This window comes from Myotis nattereri, assembly GCF_964212035.1.
Source record: "Myotis nattereri genome assembly, chromosome: 11".
In the NCBI taxonomy this organism is placed as follows: domain Eukaryota; kingdom Metazoa; phylum Chordata; class Mammalia; order Chiroptera; family Vespertilionidae; genus Myotis; species Myotis nattereri.
Genome location: NC_138086.1, coordinates 20035977 through 20060665, shown reverse-complemented (window position 1 = coordinate 20060665; position 24689 = coordinate 20035977). Strand labels below are relative to the sequence as shown.

The window sequence follows — 24689 nt, the reverse complement described above, 5'->3', positions numbered from 1 at the left end:
GATTCTGAAAAAGAAAGGATATGAAGCTGAGAAAACCATGCCGTTCCAGCCCTCAGAGTAGTTTAGGCCTCACAGTGGAAAGCAGGCCCCGACATTAATGAGTAGTACAGGCTGACAAGGAGGTGGGAAGTACTGTGTGTACGGAAATCTTGGAGCAAAAGGCACCTTCAAGAACCAGCACAAGAAAAAGGGTTACCTGAGCACAGAACTATGTTAAATGGTCACAGGACAGTAAATATGATGCGACTGTCAATGTAAGAAACAACAGAGAATTACTGTGGCTCACAGGATTGAAAAGAGGCAAGAAATATGAACACACCAGAAAGTTTTAGATAAATTGAAAATAGAGAACTGTGTAAAGGCGATGATTAAATGAAGAGAGAAGAGAGAGAGAAAGAGATGGATTGCAAGAGGTAAATGTACATGGTTCAGGGAAAGATTAATGCCCAAGAACCACTAGAAGATGATAAAATCCCACAAAAAGTATTTAGAGGGAACAGGCAAGATCATGGGAAAGGGAATGCATTAACTAAAGGAAACAAAAGAAAATATAATTTGTAATAGGGAGAAGAAAGCAAATCAAAGGGAAATAGGATAGATTCTTGCTGCCTTCTCCAGGTCACAATTCACTATAAAGATCAATGAATGTACATTTTAGGAACTCTGCACTCTACCCAAATACCAAATGTCTTTACCTCCCCCTTGATTCAGGCCTACCCCAGTGACCTCTCCAGCCAAAAAGCAGGTTGTACCTACATACGAGTGTTTTTGCAAATGATAGGGTGTATATATATATATATATATATATATATATATATATATACACACACATATATCCTGAAATCTTAAAAAGATGAGCTAAGACCCACCCATAGTCTTCTCATAATTTTTCCAGTCCTCTAACAAAGACAGTTTCAAGCGTTCTTCTCAGAAATGCCCAGATCAAACAAATCTGAGGCATACAGAATGCCTGCCAGCGCTCTGGTATAGTCTCAGTCTGTCTTTTGATCACACCGCTGCAGTCCCCAAATCTCCCCATTGGAAACCGGTGAAATGCTATATCCATTTCAAAGAGCTTTTGCTTCTCTCCAAGGTCCGTAATGCCAAGCTGGAGTCCCTCTCTAATTCACTATTTGCCTTATGCTCCGTCACAAGTGGGAGATCACAGTCAGTGAGTTTATTGGTTCGCCCGCTTCACTTAGGAACGCAGCCCCACAGCTTTCTGTTGGTGTGCATCTAAGTGGCAGCATCATTTGCTTTAGGGTCCGGAGGGACCAGTCATCTTGCTTTCAGAAATCTAAACTGGAGGGAATAGGTTGAGAACCGCTTTTAATCGTGTCTAAATGGCAAAGGACCCTGGGGCCCTGTGCAACAAATGGAGTTATTAGCACCTAAAACTGCTCTGCTTCTGAATCCCAGGGCATCACTCATAATATGCCTACCTGCAGCTCCGTCTACTGTCAACTGCCTACACAGAAGACCCAGTGGGTTGAGGCTTGGAAACAGCTTCCCCATCCAAAGGCAGCAAGGGCACTGGAAGATCAGGCAGATTGCAGCTTTAATAAAACTGACTTTTTAGTGCCCAGGTCTGAATATTTAAAGACCCTGCTATAAAAGAACATTTATAAGTTCTGGTAAATAAGTTCACAGGGAAGAGGCTGAAAGAGAGGGTGATGAAAATGAGTACAAGGTGAAAGCATAGGACTAGGAGATGAGAGGCTCCACCTTTCCATACTTACCAAGGTTCAAGCAGAAGGGGTATAGATCGGGGTGTAGGTAGGGATAGGGGTGTAGGTAGGTGTGTGTGTGTGAGTGTGTGTGCGCGTGTGGGGGGGGGAGGGAGGGGGAGGGAGGGAGAGAGAGAGAGAGAGAGAGAGAGAGAGAGAGAGAGAGAGAGAGAGAGAGAGAGGCAGGCTAAGGAAAGAAGTTTAAGAGAAAAGCCCTGCAAATGAAAGCACACTTTGTACACTTAACACCTGGGGGTAGAGTAAATGATGTGCCTGTTTTCAAGGTTAATTTCAGCTCCTATATCCTGGTTCACTACAATAGCACTGCATGAGCAGGCTTCATGGAGGAGTAAGTCAGCACCTTGATCGGATGCCAAGGGTATGTATTTCCATTGTCATTAACACCGCAAGTGTAACACAAAGCTCACGGCAGCCCTGGGCAATAGAGCACTGGGTTTTCCAGTTTCACATCAAAGCCACTTGCTCTCTAGGAAGTCCTGAGACTGCACAATGTGTTATCTCCTCTAAGGCAGTAAGTCAGAAACCCAGAGCCTTTCTCCAAGACTTCGCACTTGTTTCTTTGTAGCAAACAAATGGATAAAATCAACTATACAGTCTGCCCTCTGTAACAGTGAGTTCAACATCATGTGGGTTCAACCAACCACGAATCAAAAATATTTAGGAAAAGAAAAATGTTATGTTTTTGCTGACACGTACTATATAGTCTGCCCTACAATGTTTACATTTGTATTGAGCATGTATAGACTTTTGTTCTTGCCATTATTCTCTAAACATAGCAACTGATTTACAGAGCTTTTACATTGTACTAGATATTATAAATACTCTAGAAATAATTTAAAGTATATGGGAGGATGTGCTTAGGTTATATGCAAACACTACACCATTTTATTTTTTTTTAAATATATTTTATTGATTTTTTACAGAGAGGAAGGAAGAGGGATAGAGAGTTAGAAACATCGATGAGAGAGAAACATTGATCAGCTGCCTCCTGCACACCTCCTACTGGGGATGTGCCCACAGCCAAGGTACACGCCCTTGACCGGAATCGAACCTGGGACCCTTCAGTCCGCAGGCCAACGCTCTATCCACTGAGCCAAACCGGTTAGGGCATTACACCATTTTACATAAGGTACTTTAGCATCTACAGATTTTGGTATCCACAGCGGGCCCTGGAACCAACCCCCCCGGGATCCCAACGTAGACTGTACCGCAGGAACACCACAGCATCCAAAATGGCTCTCAACCTGAAGGAGTTAACATCTCTAAAGAGTCAACTCTGGATTCATACTGAATAATCCAAAAGCACTGCGCCACAGAATCAGCATCAGCAGCATCAGCCATCCAATTGTACTCTTTCTGAGGAAGCTATTACACACCCTTGCTTTTAACTCCTGTCATACTTCGAAGCAACAAATCAGGTTCTAACCAAAATCTGAAGAATGAAATACAGGGTACTATTGGAAAGCAATTGCCTAGGGTGAAAACAGTTCCTTTGATTGTGCTGTTTTGTCCAGAGCCCTTTCTCTGGCTGCAATTAGAAAGTAATCAAAAGAGGGAAGTAGTAGTATACAGTTAGCCTAGGGCAAAACCTTCTTGCTTCTATGTATAATTCAAGAGAAATGAACTAGTCTCTGGACAAAAAAAGGAAAATCTAATTTGCCTGACTATCCCCACAATATATAGATGTCTCAGTAGATCTATATTAGTTGATGACATGTTATTAGAGGCTTTAGGGTTTGGGGAAGATAAACATTCAAAGAAATCTCTCCTTCCTTACTTGAAGGGCAAGCCCCATTGGGTCATCATCTGGGAGCTGGTAGGGAGTCACTGCACGCCATCTGCCTGCCCTTGAGGAAGCTAGACTTGCCCTCCTTACCTACCCCTCCAGATTCTTAACCTGCACCTTCTCCCACTCTGCTCAGAACAAGCTCCAATACCATAATCTGTCAGGGTATCTTTTCCTCCATTTTAAAGCCAGTGTCCTCCAGAAAGTGTCCAAAAATTAGATGGAAGGTAATCTCCTGAGTGTTATTCAACACCCTCCACAGTCCATCCGTAGTCTCCAAATAGGCCTCAAGCACTCTGTGTTTCTGCCACTACAAGATCACCCCCCAATTCCTAAACAACCCTCAACATTCTCATTGGAGAGTCTACCGGCCTTGTTCTAACTGGGATAGCCACATATTCTTGGGCACTCTGTGCCTTGCTCAAGGGCACCTGGCCAAGGGGACAAGGGCAAATGGGAGCTGAAATTCAGCCTCCCTTGTTTGTCAAACCGTGTGCCCTGACATGAGGCTGCCAGGAGGAAGGAATAACCTTCTCTTATTTGTTACAAGGGTGCCATATGGGCTAACAGTTCTGGCACCAATATCTACATCTTGAGTACTCAACTGGTCTTCCCTTGGATAATAACAGTTGGTATATAATAAAGAATACTAGAAACCAAAGACCCCAAGGAGTTGGATGCCTGTTTTCCTTGTCATTACAGACATAATTATATCCTCACCAGGATCTCCAGGTGATTTTTATTCTTACATGAATATTATACATCCGCTAGAGGCCCGGTGCACAAATTCGTGCACTGGGGTGGGGGTGTGTCCCTCAGCCCAGCCTGCACCCTCTCCAATCTGGGACCCCTCGGGGGATGTCCGACTGCCGGTTTAGGCCCTATCCCACATACGGGGATCGGGCCTAAACCAGCAGTTGGACATCCCTCTCACAATCAAAGGGATCGCGACCCACAGATTGAAAACTGCTGCTCTAAAGGAATTGAATGAACAAAGAAGGGAAATCATTCTTCATGTCAATCAAAAGCCATATGTTGTAGACTCTTAGAGATAAGCCTTACTTAGAACTTTCGGAAAATGGACTAAGGTTCTCAGGAGCAAAATTAAAGGAGACAGAGGAGGGGGGGTAGGGGGGGAGAGAACACACCTACCTTGGGGTAAAGAACAAGGAATTCTAAAGCATAAACTAGTACATATATTCCAACAACTTCTCATTATCCATTGAAGCTAGGGGAAATCTATCCAATTATACCCTGAAGAGTTCAAAAGGATCCTGGAAAAAACTAAAACCCTCAGTAATAGTTCACTTCTTACTCCAGAAAACCTGCTGTCATCTTACCTAAGCTATAACACTCCTACCCCCAAAAGCTGCTTAAAATTCAGCTACATAGCCTACATTAACATAATGCATTTGGCTGATGATGCAGGCACAAAAATTAACGTTCAAGAATTTCAAAGTTGTGGTTGCTGTGGGAACCTTAATTCCAACTGCATGGCACAGATGCAGAATTGTGGACTACTCCCAATACTGATCAAATTGGAGATATTTATTTACTCTGTGCAATGAAGCAGAGTTACAGTTACTAAGAGAAACTTATTTTGGCATATCTTAGGCTTTCATGCATTTAAATTCTCCATGTTACCACAATACTGTTTGCTGCATTAAATTGCCTCCTCCATGGGGGAAAACGGGAGAGAATGAATTGATTGGCCAGACATTCAAAGAACCCATCCTGTATGTGTTTCTTATGCATAATCTGATTCAAAAGACAATCATGATATTTTCATTTTACTCTTATGGGCTGTCTGTAAACTCTCATGCAAATGAAAACAAGGCATGAATTTCAACTTGTAAGTGTACCAAGTCATGTGGACCTACAAAACAACAAAAAAGCAAATTTCACGTCTTTAGAACTATAAAGTAGATAAATTTTAAAAGCAGAGAGCACAATTCCAGCCACACCGTTTAATTTATGAAAACTGTCCAAACACTTGCCTGTGTCACTGGCTCTCACTGAGAACCCAGCTCTGCGACCAATCAACACAGTTGCACACTTCAGTTATTGGAGGACAAAAATAGGAGATATAAATGTATCTGTAACAACAACACATAGGCAGACAAAAAAAATTCGACCTCAATCCCTATTCCCAACCTCTCATAACTCTAACAATGGGAAGAAAATGGCCTCAAAATTTAAAACAAAACTGTCTGAAGACTACCAATTCATACAGTTTTTATCCTAAGCACTAGAGGCCCAATGCACGAGATTCGTGCAAGGGGCTTGGCCCTCGCAGCCCCAGCTTCGTCCGAAAGGTCATCTGAAAGGACGTCTGGAAGGTCAAGGTCGTTTGGGTGTCCGGTCTAATTAGCATATTATGCTTTTATTATTATAGATAATTTCTCAAAATCACCCACACTGGTTAGGTAAGCACCTATGCTGCCAGAAGATCCAACAAATAACACAAAACAGTGTAACTAATAATTATAGTTACCACTTGCAAAAGATGAATAGGTGACCTCAGAGAATATATATAGCAAGATTCATTTCTTCCTAGAGCAAAAACAAATGGGCCTATCTCATCAAAATGAACAGCAGAAATGGGACGCACTACAACACATGTCAGATGCGGACCTTCCCTCTCCTTATTCTCAGAGAAACAAGATCTCACTAATAAAACACACCTACCATCTCACATATCCCAACCGTAACTCCTCTCAAGGGAAGAAAGCCAGCAGTGCCCATCCATAATAAAGCAGAGCAGTGAGTATGAGTCAGGACAAACTGAGGTCTGCCCAATAACAGCTAGGCTTCAGATATTATGAAATACTTTGGAGATTTAAAATACTTTTCCTCTGGAATTCTCAGACATATGTATCACATTTAACTAATTCTCCAGCTCCTTCTATTTGGTTTTTGAAGAGAAGCTTCACTGCTTCCCTACCTGCTTCCCTACTGTTTTCTTACCTGTGTGTTCTCCCCCTCCAGCCTCGGTGGTCGGATGCTGGACAGGTGGATGGTCTTGTAGTCACCGGAGTTCAGCTTCACAACAATGGCATCAGCATTCAGCACCTGCATCACCTGTGGACATGAAGGCAAACTGCTTAAACCTGCTTCAATGGCCCAGATAATCGTAGCACACATGCTATGGAACAAGGCTTTCGCCAGTCACAAGGAAAAAAAGTGAGATCAATAGTCATTGAGGCAGATCTAATATCATCCGTCATGAGGCAACAATGTTCGAAAAACTATGCTACAATAGCCAGGCCCCAAAGACCTGATTATGATTTCTCCAAGAGCGGAGCCTATAGTATTCACAAAGATAGTCAATCTTTTTTATCTTGTCCCTGACCAAGACATTGTGGTTAACTACAGAGCTTACGAACTGGAAATCCGGTCTCTACATGTTATTGAAGATTTTCCTGGAAACAGGATCTAAACTAAAATCAATCCCTGTATCTCAATGTGAATCTAGGAAAAGAGGCAAGAGCTGGATGAGAAGAAGGTACCAGCCCTAGATGAGAAAGAAGCAAAGTAGGATGCCCAAAGAGAGAGCAGAAAAATAAAAAACAAGTGAAGGGAAAAAAAGAATTGTCATCTCAGCGTGGAAAAGATGTTAATCTCAGAGGGAGAAACATTAAATTGCTAAGACATTACTTCGGCTACTCTAAAAGCCACGTTCTCAGAGCACTACTATGTTTTAGAGCCCCAAATCAGTGCCACTGGACCCCACTCTCAGCTGAAAATGATAAACTTCCAGTCTGAGATAATTTGCAAGGATAACTATTTGAAGGGCAAAAGTACAAATATTCCTCTGTGGAGGTTATCAGGATACCCCACTAATGTGCACAGGATAAAAGTCCATTGAAACCAGGCTAGGTTTCAAGTAAAACCCACAATTCAGCCAGCAGTCTATAATTCACCCAATTATACTCAGAGCCTGTTGTTACTGGGCTGTTTCCTCCTTTGTGCAAACAACACTTTGCTGCAAGGTAGCTCCTGATTACAAAACAGGTCACCATCCACCTCATAGGCAGAATCAAAACCACCCCTTCCAGGCTTCAGTCAGGTCCCATCAGGATCTAACAGACAGCGAAGCAAACTCCAGGGTCAGCTGCCACTGCATTTTGAGGGGAGAACTTCCCAAATGAAACAAAAAGAGCTAGACTCTCCTTTGCTATGGATAAAAGAGCCCTTGTTAACTATTCAGATCTTTGAAAACAAATATACCCATTTACTCGCACACTCCTCCAAAACGGCTATCTTTTACCTTTTGCCAAAGAACCAGCCACACACACCAAAAAGAGTGATTTAAAGGACAACCTGAAGAGCAAAAAACAAAAACAAGCAAGAAATGATACATAAGAGGAAACAGCAGGAGGAAAGTGCCATCAAACAGAGTGAATGGAAAAAGATGATAGTTAGAAACGAGCCGTAAATCCATGGAAGACTGGTAGGGCTGCCGGATGGAGACATCCGTGGTTTTACGACCGCAGGTAACAGAAATCATGTACAGAAAACCAGATCACCGACTGGACAAGTAATGAAAGTCTAAATACCTAAGTAGATTGGGCAGGAAAGGGGTGGGAGTGGGAAATTATATATTTGTAAAATTATATGTATTGGGTAACAATGGTTGATAACATTATATAAATTTCAGATGTACATTATAATACAACATCTGTATATACTCAATGTGTGCTCACCACCCAAAGTCTAGTTTCCTTCTGTTACCATATATTTGACTCCCTTTATCCTCCCCCCATTATACCTAAGATTAACTTGCAACCCTGAAAGCAGCAAAAAGCCACAGATCTGATCATCACAAAGGCTGACCACTCAAAACCAAACAGCCAGAACCTATAACTCAACTGGTCAGAAAAACCTGGTGAGGTCCAAGGGTAATCAAAACCATGGTCTTTGTCGCACCAGGACCAAGTCAAGGTCAGGGTTGATTACCTATGTATGGGTGGTACCAAAGGGCATAGGACCCTCCAAATCAAATCAAAGAGCCCCTTATGCCAGCCCAATCACAAAAACATGTCCATGAAAACTTAAAAATGTTGTGGCCCCACCCCATAACAAAGAAACAGAATGTCCCGAGGATGAGGCCCAGAAATCAGGATTTTAAAAAGATTTCCAGGTGATTCTAATGTGCAGCCAAGGTTGAGAACCACTGGCTTAAAGGATAATAGAGTAATTAGGCATCTCAAATGAACACACATTTCCTAAATCTCAATGATGAACAGAGCGACACATTCCTCTCGCACCAAAACTAACTCATTAAATTGTCAATTGCCAAAAACATTGAGAAATTCGTATAATCAAGACATGAGAAATATCTAGACATTCTCCTAGTCATGCTCAGAGAGGAATAAAACCAGGGAAAGTATCACAGTGTTCACACCTTCACCCCCGGATTATAGAATGTGAAGATCCAAGCCTGCCCCTATGACAAGTTACTGGTGCTCGTCACCCCCTGTACTGCGTTAGCAGTAGCAGCAGCAGCAGCAGCAGCAGCGGCGGCAGCAGCGAATGAATTCCTGAAGCTGTAAATTTCCGGCCTCAGCAGCACACTCTCTCTGCTTGGCATCTCCCTGATTAGAAACCTCCTCTTCAAGACCTGCACACTCTGACGCTGCCAGCTAAATGAGGTTTGGCTTTCTGGTGAAGGGGTGAATGGGGAGTGCATGTGTGTGTCCATGTGTGTGTATTTAAGGGGGATTTATGACTTATTATTCCTCTGTAAATGGTGTCATTAGTGTCCGGAGAACAAGCAGCTCCAGAGCTGAGGCATGGAAGAGGCAATAAGAGCGGCTCTGGTCACATACTGTGCAATCGGTAAAATGCAGGGCAGTTACTACCCAAAGCCTGCACATCAGCACCGTGACAGAGCACATTTACAACAGTGAGGTTTCTTTCGTGCTTTTCATCAGGATAATCTAAATATTCCCGCATCGCTCACTTTCCCCACAGCTACAGATTCCTACTTAGTCTACCCACACATCCACCACCATACCACACACTCTAGGGCAGTGATGGCGAACCTTTTGAGCTCGGCGTGTCAGCATTTTGAAAAACCCTAACTTAACTCTGGTGCCGTGTCACATATAGAATTTTTTTGATATCTGCAACCATAATAAAACAAAGACTTATATTTTTGATATTTATTTTATATATTTAAATGCCATTTAACAAAGAAAAATCAACCAAAAAAAATGAGTTCATAGGTTCGCCATCACTGCGGAGATAACCTAAGGCACAGGAGCAGAAATCTACACTGAAAAAGTCACTAACTGGACTCAAAATACATGCCCTAAATCTGAATCCCTCACCATTTCTTGAAGCCCAATCATAGATGGAAAAAGGAGTGGTTTAATAATGACGACTGTAGGCTAAGGGCTGCCACAAGTCAAGAGAAGTGCAGAGTGCTGTCAGGGGCAAGGAAGGGACATCCATTCCCAGCTCTGGCCTCCTGCCACTCTCCCATCTGCAGAGCCCATCCACAGTGATCACTGGGTGGTGAAGAGCTATTCAGCTTCTTAAAATCCTGCAGTGCATATAAAATGAACAAAAAGAGCCGACAATAGCCTCCTGAGCTACAGAGACACTCAGCATAACTCCCCAGACACAACTTCTGGTATTCCCAAAGCTAACTAAATTATCAGTGCCAGATAGGAATAAAAGGACCAGCAGCCCAAAAAGGGCTTTCTATAGGCACCAGCAGGGAATACCCTTTCTACTTGAAATCATGGCATCCAGCTGCATCTCCTGGTCCCAAGGCATGTATGCTATGTCTATTCTCCCCAAAGCGAATCCTGTATATACTACTGAAGCAACACCAAACGTGGGTGAAACAAGGAATACCCCACAACTATTATAGCAATGGCCTGGAGCCCTACATAGCCCCGTCTCCATCCCCCAGAAGAGGACAGCTGCTACCCTGTGTCCTTGACAAAATGAATACTAAGCACACAATCTCCTGATGCAAATACCTCTAGGCACCTAAGCATGATGAAACGGACTGGACACTGTAACAAGTACTTCAAAGGAAACCAGACATCAGACACATTCCCACAGAAGGGCATCCTACAAAACACCCAACCAGGACTCCTCACTGCCAAGGTCATCAAATGCAAAGAAAGTCTGAGAAACTGCCATGCCCAAGAGGACAGCTCAATTCAGTGTGCTATCGTGGATGGGATGCTGGAACACAAAACAGACATTAGAGAAAATCTAAGGAAATATGGCTCAGGCATGGACTTCCATGGAAAATAACATAATATTGGTGTACCGCTTGTAACTGATGTGCCATATTCATGTCAGATAATAGTAGGGGGAACTGGAGGGGGGTAGGGTAATGCGGAACTCTGTGTACTATCTGCCCATTTTTTCTGTAAATCTAAAACTATTCCAAAAAATAAAGTCCCAAATTAAAAAGCCAGGTAAATATTTTTTTTACAAATCTTTTCTAATTCAACCATTTTCTTTTCTTATCAGTAATCAGTTTGCTAACTTAAGCTATAAACCAAGTCTTTTTTTTTTAAGACACACTTTATTAAAATACTCAAGTATATTACCTAGCATCATCATTTTAGCATTGATTCTAACTTCATGGTTGTAGTTATTCTGCAGTCTGACGATAAGAGCACATCTCATCTCAGAGCTGTTTTTCATTTTGCTTTTGTGGTATACACCAACTCTTGATCTCCTTTGGCATAACAGAGACCACCTTCCCAACCAGGTCCTCAACACAACTTCATCTAAAAGCCCTACGACAAAAAGTCAAGGAAGTAGCTAGTATTTTTTTGTTCCCTCCACATTACCAAATGGCAATATAATGGAAAAGTCTAGATAATGCCAAAAATATTAACAAGTATCCCTGCTTAAGAACCATCTTAGAGAGACATAATAATGAATTCCTTTCAAAGCTATGCCTGGACACACAGCAAAAAATAATCAGGACCAAAACAAGTAAGTACCAGAATCCACCACATCCAGGGATAGCTTATAATTTCACCTCCAAAATTGGGCATGGCCACCAATACCAGACAGTTCACTACGTAGGGCAATCTCCCAGTCAGAGCCCCAAAGGGTAAACTCCTTGAAAGCAGAAACCACTTCCCTCAAAGCACCGCTTCCAGGGCTCCGTGTTTTTAAGTAATCAATTGGTTCAGAGAACCAAACCAGAGGCCCCTCACAAGGCAGGAGAGTGAGAAGATTCACCTCCTGAGGACACGCTGCCACTCCTCACCACTGCCGCTCCACCCACCCCTTTGCCTTATTCAGGACTGTGAAATCTGCAAGACCTAAGCATACAGCAGAAGGGACAGGGAAGCCAGGCCACGTGCTCAGGGGACCATATGGCTACAAACAGCACAGATCAGCTAAAACGCCACAGGGAAGGCAGGCAGGAAATTGGCAAGCCACGACAGGCACAAAAGTCTCAAGCAGGCTCAGCTAATCACTGTGAAGTGAACATGCTTCTCTGCTAACCTGGAGAGACAAGAAGAGCCCTCCCTTGCATTTCCTTCCTTAAGCAGTGAAGCTGCTTGAGCAGAGAATGGAAACCAGGCTTTCAGTAGGCCACATGTATCAAGAGAATACTTGGCTGAGTTTCAAATTTCTCAGAAGTGAGACTCTTGGTCAACAGTCTGACCTACAGTGTTGCATCAGTTCCAGAAATCACCTATAGTGTCCCAGAGGCATTCAGTTAAAGAGTTCATAGGTCACCTTTCTTGGGCTTTTCAGGCTATTTTGCTGTTCTCTGAGCAAATAATTCCTAGGAGACAGGGTGACTGCTAAAGAGAGAACCTCTAATTGTTCAGGCCTTATAGTCACCTCAAAGCAGAATCATTCAACAAAAAGTAGGTCTGTCAGACTATGTTCTTGAAGGCCCCTGGCATCTCAGGACCTTTTTAGGTTTTCTCGGTATTAACAGACATTTTAAATCAGGTAAAATGACTAGAAAACTGCGGTTGGGCTCTAGGTTTGAAAAGAAATACAGATCATTTTTTTCCTTTTACATTTACTGCTGCTATCCCATGTTCTATAACAGGGGTTGGCAAACTATGGTCCAAGGGCCATCCAGCCCACTGCCTACTGTTTAAATAAAGTTTTTTATTGGAACACAGCCACACACAGTCATTCACACATGATATGTCTATAGCTGTTTTCTTGCTACGGTGGCAGCATTGATTAGCTACAATAGAGACTATATGGCCCTTAACCCCTAAAATATTTATTATATGGCCCTTTAAGAAGTTGTTCGACCTCTGTTCTAGAACGTATTAGGAAATGAACATACAGAGGGGTATACACTTGTTAACATTGCTAAAGAGCTATTTGGCAAATATGCTCCAAAATATTCCTGAGGAAATAACTGTCCTTTACACAGAGATTTATTCCATTTTCTAAATAATGGAAAAATGATAAACTATATGAATATCAACCTATTGGAGACTGGTTAAATAAATTATGATGTGGCCTCACAATGGCAAGGAGAATTACAAACTGAAGCAAGCTCAAACATTTACTTTGGTTCCTTCCTTAAATACCTCTAAAAATATAAAGAAATTTTATTTTATTTTATTTCCATAAGCTCAAAAAGACAAAAATTAATGGGAGAAAAGAATACAGCAACAAAACTCTGAAAGCTGGAATGCAGATGTATGGATAGAAACAGTTGTGACAAACACAATAGCAATCTGATTTATACTGCAGACTTCCCCCAATCATCAAGACTAGGATTGGTTTAAAGCTTATTTAAGAAGCACCTGGGCCTCGCCAGTGTGACTCAGTTGGTTGAGCATTATCCCATGCACTTAGAGGACAAAGGTTCAATTCCTGGTCAGGGCACATGCCCAGGTTGTAGACTTAGTCCCCAGTAGGAGGTGTGCAGCAGGCAGCCAATTAATGTTTCTCTCTCATCGACGTTTCTATCACTCTCTCTCTCCCTTCCTCTCTCTGAAATCAATAAAAACATATTGGGGGGAGGGGGGTGCTAGGAGGGTAGAAGCACCCATACATAAGTCCACTGCTTCTGACCCAGTGTTCAATATCTTATTCTTAAATAAGAGAAATCCTCTTATTTAAGAAAGCCTTTAAAAAAAAAAAAAAAGAAAAAGAAAGAAAGCCTCTAATATGAAAATATAAGGGACCAAAATAACCAAAGAGAATTAAAAACAACTTGGAGAACATAGACTATGCAAGAAGAAATTTTTCAAAAGATTATAATAATTTACTCAGAAAGCTAATATGATATTCATTTCTGAAACAAGTAGTAGATGTTGTTTTTAAAATAGTAATAAGAAAAACATTCAGAGAATTTTTAAAAAGCTCTGTTCACACATAAACAAAATGCATCACTGAAATTTCAGGGGAAAAAAGGATTTGCTAAGATCCTGCAGAAAGAAAAAAATCATACAAAGACAGGGAATCAGAATGACTTTTTAAACCTCTAAAAAACAAGAAAACAAAAATTCTCTAATAGCTAAATGACAGTGAAGCAATGTCTTCATAATTCCAAAGGAAAATAACTTCTAACAAAATTCTATACCCAGATGAACTATCAAATTGTAATTATAGAATAGACATGAAATGTCCCAAAATATTTACCTATCAAGCACTTTTTCCCGAGAAGGTAGAGAATATGTGCCACCAAAATAAAGTATTAAATGGTAAAAAAGAAGCCATGGAGCCTGGCCAAGTGGCTCAGTTGGTTGGAGGGTTGTCCCACACACCAAAAGTTGCAGGTTCAATTCCTGACCAGGACACATACCTAGGTTGTGGGTTCAATCCCTAGTCAAGGCACGTATGGGAGGCAACTGTTCCATGTTTCTCTCTCACATCGATGTCTCTCTCTCTCTCTCTCTCTCTCTCTCTCTCTCTCTGTCTCTCTCTCTCTCTTCCCTTCCCCACCCCCCCGCCCTCACCCCTTCTTCTTTCTATAAAATAAAACAAACAAACATATTTTTGGGTGAGAATTAACATAAAAAAAAAAAGCAGTATAAGCCATGGAATTCAGCAAAACATAGTTTCGACCCACGGATAAGGCAAAACAACAACAAAAACCACACCCCAGGATAATGGTGAAGAAATCCAATGATGACAGCTCTGTATCAGGGAAAAAGAACTAGTCCAGATTGGTACGGGTCATAAGGCTCCTGAAAAGTACTGTTGAAAAGATAAAATTAACAGACTAAATCAATCTCTTCAGAGGTTTAGACAAGTAGACTCTGAGGGTTAAATTAATCCGTATGTACAAAATACACCTACATTTTAAAATTATTAACTCTAGTTAAAACAAAGAATTGTGCAGGAAATGAAAAGTAGTCATAATATGCTATGTGGCTCAATGGTGATTAGTATTTCCCTACCAAACTTTGAATATTAAGTGAACCAGAATTATGATAAAGTCCTAATGGAAGGATTAGGTAAAACTACACGCACACCCGTGAATATGTATGCATGAGTGAAAAAACTAAATCCTCATCTTTCACGGTGTGAAGAGAAGAAGTTATATCTAACACTGAAAAACTTAAAAAAGAACAATATAAACATTCTATTCAGAGATCTGGATTGCCAAGAGTTAAAATGGCTGCCTTAAGGGAGAGGAAAACTGGACTAGCTAATTTCTTAATAAGACAGAGTTCTTTAAAGTCTTATTAAAATAAAAACTTACAAACATAAAAATTATATACAAGAGATTACAGATCAGTACTACTCAAAAGTGGCTACCAGTCTGCAATGATATAAGAAGCTTGTACCACAACATAAATCAACTACATCGCTGAGAACACTGCTGACATTTTTTCTGTAGCAAGCTTTTCTTGATGAAAAGAAGCAATGCTTTGATTTACATTCTGGCTCAAGTTCCTAATATCAAGGCACTTTGAGCAGGTCAAGTATAGATGAAGGGTCAACAAACTTTTCTGTAAAGGGTCAGAAAGCAAATATTTTAAGTCTTACAAGCCATATGGTTTCACAACCGGTCACCTCTGCCACTGTATCATGAAGACAGCTACAGACAACATGTAAACAGACAGATATGGCTACATTCCAATTTATTCATGACTCTGAATTTTTATTGCATCTAACTTTCATGTGCTACAAATCACTTTTTTTTCTATGTAAAATCCTTTCTTAGCTTGCAAACATACAGAAACAAGTGGTGGGACAAACTCGGCCCTCGGGCCATAGTTTGTCAACCCCTGTGGTAGACAGTCAACTTTGCTAAAAAGAAAAAAACTGTCATAGTAGTTTCTTCTAATATAAGTGTCTTTTCATTTCTTTTTTATGCTTTTTCTTGTTTTAAAAACAAAAATAGCCCTAACCGGTTTGGCTCAGTGGATAGAGCGTCAGCCTGTGGACTCAAGGGTCCCGGGTTCGATTCCGGTCAAGGGCATGTACCTTGGTTGCAGGCACATCCCCAGTAGGGGGTGTGCAGGAGGCAGCTGATCGATGTTTCTCTCTCATCGATGTTTCTAACTCTCTATCCCTCTCCCTTCCTCTCTGTAAAAAATCAATAAAATATATATTTTTAAAAAAACACACAGAAATAATGCTGAAATTTTTTTAAAATCAAAAAAGTTTTAAAACTATTTATCTACCTACAAACACATTTTCTCTCTATTCTCTAAGCAGGCCTATACCCAAATGACCTAAATTTAAGATATTCCAGGAAAATGATTATTCATCATAATCCTCAATTAAATAGTTAATAGAAGCAATCTCCTGTATCCTGGCACTGTAATGAATAAAACTTGATGGTAATGAAAAAGGCCTCACCATGTTTTAAAACTAAACAGAAAAGACCAAAAACACAAAACGAATCCTGGGATCCTGGATTTTTAAAATGGAGAAAATGTTTCTAAAGCCAGCTCTCCCTTTCCTAGTTACCAATAAAGTCAGGTTTAAGATCAATACAAAGCTACTGACTCAGTCACCTAATATTTTGAATTTCTTCAGCAATGCCTTAGTTCCCCAACTATCAACGGTCCAAAACCTCAAAATCTTCTAGGTTTCTCTACAACTGAGAAGGGGGCTGGTAGGGACAATACATGGTAACGGGACCTTCATCTGCATTACTAATATCACAAGCCCTCGAAGTGATGATGGTGAAAACGAAACGCCTGCCTCCCTTGTGGAGTGAATAATCATCCTTTCACTGTGTGGTTACAGTCTTCAAATAGAAGAGATTACAGGAAACATAAGCATAACCAAGTAAGTTCTAATTAGGTGGAGCAGCCACCCATGTCTAGGTTTCTATGCCAGCACAGCCCTCACACAGCAAGAAAGCCAAGACCCATCCTAGTCTGGTCAGAGTGGGAAAATGCATAGGGAGTATCCAACCAGGAACTACTCCCACTGATGTCCACTAAAAGGTGCAATTGTGGTTAACCTGACCACTGCTTGGAAACCATATACTAGAAAACGGAAAGGGACCACATGAGCACTGTGACCTATTCCTTTGAGCATCATAAAAAAAGAAAGTGAAGAAATTCAGCCAATTCCTCAGAGACTTTGTTAAAATTTTACTGTTCTAAGATAAATCGTTTCAGGATTTTTCAGGCTGACAGTGCCACCTAGTGGCTTTCCATATTAAACTGTTAGGCGACATTTGGGACAGCCACCTCTCAGTTAGAGGATATGAGTATTTAACCACTTTTAGTCCATAAAGACAAAGTGTCCGGCATTTCTTGCCAAAAGTAAAAATAGGATGGAAAACATTACAGCATTTGAGGAAAATGAGAATAGGACTGCCCCACCAAGGTACCAAAGCCTGTAACTAAGAAAAACACTTTATGATTTTTAGAGGGAGGGAGTGAGAGAGGGAGACATCGACTGGCTGCCTCCCAAATGCACTGCAGCTGAGGCTGAGGATCTAACCTGCAACCCAGGTACTTGACCAAGAATCGAACCCTCAATCCTTTGGTGCATGGGCCAACGCTCTAACCAGTGGGCTCACCAGCCAGGGCAAGAAAAAAACATTTATAGCACCACTACTGGAACCAAATAATCTATTTAGTAGGTCTAGTTCCCATCAAAGAAACCCATTCCAGGACACAGCAGTGGAGAGCTCTCAAAAAAAAAAAAAAGAATCACATTAAAAAAATCCAAAACCAAGAGAGTTCTAAAACAAAAGAGAAACTTGAGGTCATACACAATCTGGGCATAGGAAATCTAAGAGAATGCATTTTCTAAGCAGACAAAAACAACCCCTAAAATATAAGTGATATTTCAAAATGGCAATGTCCACAACTTTAACACCTGAACTTCTAATGAAGTTATGCAAATTTACAAAAAGTAATTTTAAAGTTCCTATGGTGTCTAAGTCCCCTACCATAAACACACATGTGCGATCATGCATACACCTGTACACACCACTGGCTTGCCTTGAAATAAAAATGCTTCAGCTTTTGATTGATTGTTCAAATTTCTGTATTATCAATAGCCTGACAACAATCACTATGCATCTCAAGATGCTGAGAATGACTCACCTTGGCAACAAACTGCTTGTCCTTTTGGTCCAAGTTAGCAGTGGGAGCCACATAGTCTCTCCATATCCGCAGCCTGCGTTCCTTAGCAAACCTGACAACAAAGCAAGGATGCAAATCATTCAGAAAGATTAGGTTAGCAAAGGGAATCCACCATCACCATGGAATCAAACAGTACATAATCCTACCACCGACAAGGCACCCAGGAGAAAGGCCATCAGTCAAATTAGATTAAAGTGTGACAACAGCCACAAGAAAAAGTGTATATGCAGCTATCCAAGATGAATATATAAACCACAAACCCATCAATGGTAGATTAGATCTAAATATGCAATTTTTTGAACATGGACAATTCAAGTCCACCTTGATAATTAGCTCTCTGGCTTATCCAGCATCTTCTGAGTGACTACTATGTGCTAGGCACTGGAATGACAAACAGAGCAAATGTTCTTTTAAATGGGAAGAACACATATATTAAACAAACAAATATACAGGGTGGGGCAAAAGTAGGTTCACAGTTGTTCCTATGGAAAATACATTAATAATTAATAAATAATACAAGAATAAACTGTGTTTCGTGTACTGTAAACCTACTTTTGCCCCATACTATATTTTTTTAAATAAACAGGCCTGCTCAATTTCCATTTGAATTATGAAAAGGTTATCAGCTACCCAAATCTTAAATGGAAAACAAACAAAATTGTCACTGTGTGCATCTAAAGAATAAGAAAAATGGACAAGCCCTAGCCGGTTTGGCTCAGTGGATAGAGTGTCGGCCTTGAGACTGAAGGGTCCCAGGTTCGATTCCGGTCACAGGAATGTACCTTGGTTGCAGGCACATCCCCAGTCGGGGGTATTCAGGAGGCAGCTGATCGATATTTCTCTCTCATTGATGTTTCTATCTCTCTCTCTCCCTTCCTCTCTGTAAAAAAAATCAATAAATTTTTAAAAGTTTAAAGAAAAGAAAAGAAAAAAAAAATGGAAAACTACAATAGAAGTTCACGAACAAAAAGTTTTTAAAAATCACCCTGGGGAGAAACCAAGATGGTGGCATAGGTAAACACCGGAAATGGCTGCCTCCCACAACAACTTCAAAAATACAACGAAAAGGCAAAACAGACATCATCCAGAACCACAGGAAGGCTGGCTGAGTGGAAATTCTACAACTAGAAGGAAAGAGAAAAGCACACTGAGACTCAGAGGAGGCGCGGAAGTAAAGTGCAGAGGTACAGAGGCGCACCCAGCAAGGACTGGCAACTGAGGACTCGGCTGTCTTTTTTAATCTTTTTGAATCGGGAGGGAGTCACAAGCCCCTGACTGCTCTGAACTCCAGTTCCGGGAAGTCTCCGGGGACCCAGACTCATACAAAGAGAAACTAGACTGTCTGGCAGCAGGCAGAACTCAGAACTCGAGGGCGGCTTTCTCTCAGAGGTGCTTGCAGAGACTACCGGAACACTGAGACCGGGACACTGAGACCGGGGCCCCTTAGGGCAGGGCTGAGGATCAGCCATAGCTGTTTGCTCCGCCCTGTTGATTCTTTGAGACCCTGCCCCACCCAAGCTACCGACAGAGGCTTTTGCATATGAAAGGCCTGGCCCTTTGCAACCTGAAAATTACCTAACAAATTGCAGCTGGGCCAGACAGACCCAAAACTCCCAAGAGAAGGCCCAAGGCCCCACAGCAGCTTGCATTACTTCACAGCTGGGCCTCATCTAGGCCCCTCCAAACCGGAAACAAGGAAGGGGAATCTGCAGATCTCTTCGTAGCTCCTGCTGGGTAGCCTCAGGCAGAGGCTAAATTAGCACCTCCTTAGATCCAAGAGCCAGTGTACCCAGTGGTCAGAGTGGGACCATCCAGATTACAACTACTCAGATCCATAAGGGACACACTCAGGGCGCAGACTCAGTGAGCACCAAAGCCCCACTGAAGCAAGTCTTGCCCCAGAAGGGTGTCTTCAGCACAGAAGTTCTCCCACCGTAGACACAGCTGATTCTCACAGACAATTGGCCTGGAAGTCAATTCCTCCCAGTGATACCTACAAAATCAAGACTTAACTACAACAAGACTATGCACAAAGCCCTCTAAGGGGTGCACCAAGAGTGTCCACCTCAGGTAACTGGGGAGGCTGAGCCACTGAGCCCTACAGGACACCTAGCACACAAAACCACTCTACCAACACAGGGAAGCATAAAAAATGCAGAGACAAAGAAACAGGTCACAAATGACAGAGGAAAGCAAATAACTGGATATAGAGTTCAAAACCACGGTTATAAGGTTTTTCAAGAATTTTCTAGAAACTGCCGATAAATTTAGTGAGACCCTGGAGGATATGAAAAAAGACCAACTAGAAATTAAGCATACACTGACTGAAATAAAGAATAATATACAGAGATCCAACAGCAGACAAGAGGATCCCAAGAATCAAGTCAAAGATTTGAAATACGAAGAAACAAAAAATACCCAACCAGAAAAGCAAAAAGAAAAAAGAATCTAAAAATATGAAGATAGTGTAAGGAGCCTCTGGGACAACTTCAAGCAAGTCTTCAAGGACAACTTCAAGGATTTACCAACATCCAAATTATAGGGGTGCCAGAAGAACGAGAGCAAGATATTGAAAACCTATTTGAAGAAATAATGACAGAAAACTTCTCCTATCTGGTGAAAGAAATAGACTTACAAGTCCAAGATGCACAGAGAACCCCAAATAAAAGGAATCTAAAGAGGACCACACCAAGACACATCATAATTAAAATGCCAAGGGCAAAAGACAAAGAGAGAATCTTAAAAGCAGCAAGAGAAAAACAGTCAGTTACCTACAAGAGCGTACCCATACGACTGTCAGCTGATTTCTCAACAGAAACTATGCAGGCCAGAAGGGAGTGGCAAGAAATATTCAAAGTGATGAATAGCAAGATTACTTTATCCAGCAAAGCTATCATTCAGAATTGAAGGTCAGATAAAGAGCTTCACAGATAAGAAAAAGCTAAAGGAGTTCATCACCACCAAACCAGGATTACATGAAGTGCTGAAAGGTATTCTTTAAGAAGAGGAAGAAAAAAAGGTAAAGATAAAAATTATGAACAGCAAATACATATCTATCAACAAGTGAATCTAAAAATCAAGTGAATAAAAAATCTGATGAACAGAGTAAACTGGTGAATATAATAGAACCAGGGGCATAGAAAGGGAGTGGACTGACAATTCTTGGGGGAAAGGGGTGTGGGGGTGCAGGAAGAGACTGGACAAAAATTGTACACCTATGGATGAGGACAGTGGGAGGGGTAAGGGCAGAGGGTGGGGTGGAAACTGAATGGAGGAGAGCTATGGGGGGGGGAACAACTGTAATAATCTGAACAATAAAGATTTAATTAAAAAAAAAATCACCCTGGCCAGTGGCTCAGTGGTTAGAGCATCAGCCCACAAACTGAAAGGTCACGGGTTTAATTCCCAGTCAAGGGCACATACCTGGGTTGCAAGTTCAATCACCAGCCCAGGTTGGGGCATGTTAGGGAGGCAGCCAATCAATGTGTCTCTCTCACATCAATGTTTCTCCCATTCTCTCTCTCTCCCCCTCCATCCCTCCCTCTAAAAATTATCCTTGGGAGAGGATTAACAACAACAAAGTAAAGAAATCATGTTGGCAGAAAAATTTTTCAAGTACTAAGCCCAGTAGATATTCTTTGAGTCAGACTGAGAGAGGTAAGTGGAATATGTGCAAAGCTTTAAAAAAATAAATGAATGAGCAGCTGTTTCAAGTATTTACAAATCAATGGATACATGTGCAGGGGAAAGGAACTATATTCCAAAAACAGTATTGCAACTGTTTTTAAAGAAATGGCAAAATGAGAAAAAATACAAAGCCACATTGTAGTAGTTTAAAAATACATGAAGTACTTTGATAGAGATTTACCAACAACACAACCAAGTCAAATACAGCATGCAAAACAGCAGGCAAGTAATCACGTCATCTAAATATAATTTGTATTCCTTGATCTAAACCTCTTTTATAATGATAAGAACTCTGAAAAATCTATAAAATCTCCCAGAGATGTTATAAAACATGTAGATACTACTGTCATTATACTCACTTTCTTCAGAGAGGCAGAAACTTAAAGAATGCAATAACCATTATGAACCAAAGTAATAATTTAGAATAACAGACAGGATTTTCTGAACAAAAAAAAAAAAAAAACCTGAGCATTACAGATTAATCAGAGATATTTGGAATGCTGTACTTGATAAAGAGTACTGCATCTCTGAATTGAATGTAATTGTGTAACATTAAAGACTAATACCACTTTAATATAATAATTCTTTTTCTTAATCTACTTTTGTCAGACATACCATATCAAATGCCCAAGATTAAAACCTATTTTAATAAAAGGTTGCCAAGTATTCCTGCTTACAGGTGTAGAAGGATATAAAAGACCTAAGAGAAGGGAAGGAAATTATAGGCATTCAATTCTTGTTCTTGCACATCTCTCAGCTGTGTGCCTCAAAGGCAAAAATGTGAAGTTATCAAGACCAGTATCCTATCTAATAAAGAGATAATATGCAAATTGACAATCACTCCAACACACAAGATGGCCGCCCCCATATGGTCAAAGATGGCCAGCAGGGGAAGGCAGTTAGGGGTGACCAGGCCGGCAGGGGAGAGCAGTTGGGGGTGACCAGGCCTGCAGGGGAGGGCAGTTGGGAGTGACCAGGCCTGCAGGGGAGGGCAGTTGGGAGTGACCAGGCCTGCAGGGGAGGGCAGTTGGGGGTGACCAGGCCTGAAGGGGAGGGCAGTTGGGGGTGACCAGGCCTGCAGGGGAGGGCAGTTGGGGGTGACCAGGCCTGCAAGGGAGGGCAGTTGGGGGTGACCAGGCCTGAAGGGGAGGGCAGGTGGGGGTGACCAGGCCTGAAGGGGAGGGCAGTTGGGTGTGACCAGGCCTGAAGGGGAGGGCAGTTGGGGGTGACCAGTCCAGCAGGGTAGGACAGTTGGGGGCAACCAGGTCTGCAGGGGAGGGCAGTTGGAGGCAATCAGGCCTGCAGGGGAGGGCAGTTAGGGGAAATAGGGCCGGCAGGGGAGAACAGTTGGGAGCAATTGGGCTGGCAGGGGAGCAGTTAGGCATCAATCAGGCTGGCAGGGGAGTGGTTAGGGGAAATCAGGCAGGCAGGCAGGCAAGTGGTTGGAAGCCAGCAGTCCTGGATTGTGAGAGAGATCCCAGATTGGAGAGGGTGCTGGCTGGGCTGAGGGACACACACCCCCATGCACAAACTTTGTGCGCCAGGCCTCTAGTAATTTTATAATTGTGAAATGAGCCATATGAGCCTGGAGAGTGGAACATCGTCAGCAGTGGTCAGTAGTCTTTGCTACATGTATCCTGCATGGTGGTGTAATTTCCCTAATCCTTTACTGAAATAAAACAGACACTGGCGTAGATGAGTGAGGGATCACTAGATTTCTTTCCCCAAAGATCCTTAACAAGATCTTTGGCTGGAAGGTTTCCCTGACAGACCTTACCTCTCAGCTGCCCTCAGCTTCTCCGCCCCCCGAGTGTACACTGCAATCGACCAATCCACACAGCGTGCAAAACCTTCCTTCAGGAGGAGCTCTGTGATGTTGCCATTCTGAAAAACAAAGCACATGAGAAAGCAGGCACAGATTAAATTCGATGGCAAGTGAATAATTTCTCTAGTCCTCTGACACAATTAACATAGTCACAATCTAATCTGCAGTTCATTTAAATAACAACAATCCCGAAAATAAAACCGTAGAGCCAGTTTCCTCATTAAGAAACCAGCCCTAACCAAAAAAAGAAAGAAAGAAAGAAACCAGCCCTAAGACTGACAAGCTACTCTGTGACTCCTCTCCACAAACCTGGCTTCATGTCCTCACAACACCAGCATAGTAACTCTGACCTAATAGGAACAGGATAAATGTTAGTGGCATTGAATGGAATTGACATTTCAATAGCTCTTCTTGTGGGCAGAGGAGGATGTTAATCTTTAGTGGAGATTACACCTTATTATTTCCTTCGCTAAGATCAGCACTTACTCCCCTTTTCATAAGGGGAGAGCTGAAGAACGAGCTGAGTAAGGGAATAACTTAAGGTACATTTCGCCCAATGAATTACAGTTCACATTCTGCTATGACACAGAGCCATCTGGCAGGGCATGGGCAGACAGCTCGCACTCCAGAAGAAACAGACATGACCTTGGCATATTCCAAAGCAAGCCTCCCAGCCTTCACAACTGCCATGAACGAAGAATTCTCCAGCCAAATTATAAGTAACAGTAGTCTACTCTGTATTGGTTATAATAATGAAAATCCACTTAAACTTGGGTGTTAAAAAACAAGGTCATTTTCTGTCCAAGAATTAACCCAACTATCAAAGTATACAATAAGGTACAATTCACCAACAGTCAGAACATAAAGAATCTATTTCCTGCTCAGTAGCCAAGTTAGGGAGAAACTGGATAAGGCCTGGCATACACAGAAAAATTTTTCCATAAAGATTTCCTCACCATAGTTCTACAGATACTCCAAATAGGTAACTTCTAGACCTACATGCAAACTCGCAATCCTATCGTGCAAGTTTCAGTGCCCCTTCTAATTGATGTGGCAACCTCCCACCTTTCCTGTGCACAACCTCGACGACCAACACTTGGAAA

General features: G+C 41.8%; 1 protein-coding gene across 1 annotated transcript in view; it reads right to left on the bottom strand.

Moving 5' to 3' along the window:
• Positions 1-24689, bottom strand: part of SND1 (staphylococcal nuclease and tudor domain containing 1) — a 453621-nt gene that overhangs the window by 380797 nt on the left and 48135 nt on the right. The window contains exons 8-10 of the mRNA XM_081102419.1: positions 23539-23645; positions 18036-18126; positions 6502-6615 (exon numbers count right to left, since the gene is read on the bottom strand). Of these exons, the coding sequence (XP_080958545.1) occupies positions 6502-6615; positions 18036-18126; positions 23539-23645 (312 nt within the window). The remainder of the gene's footprint in view (positions 1-6501; positions 6616-18035; positions 18127-23538; positions 23646-24689) is intronic.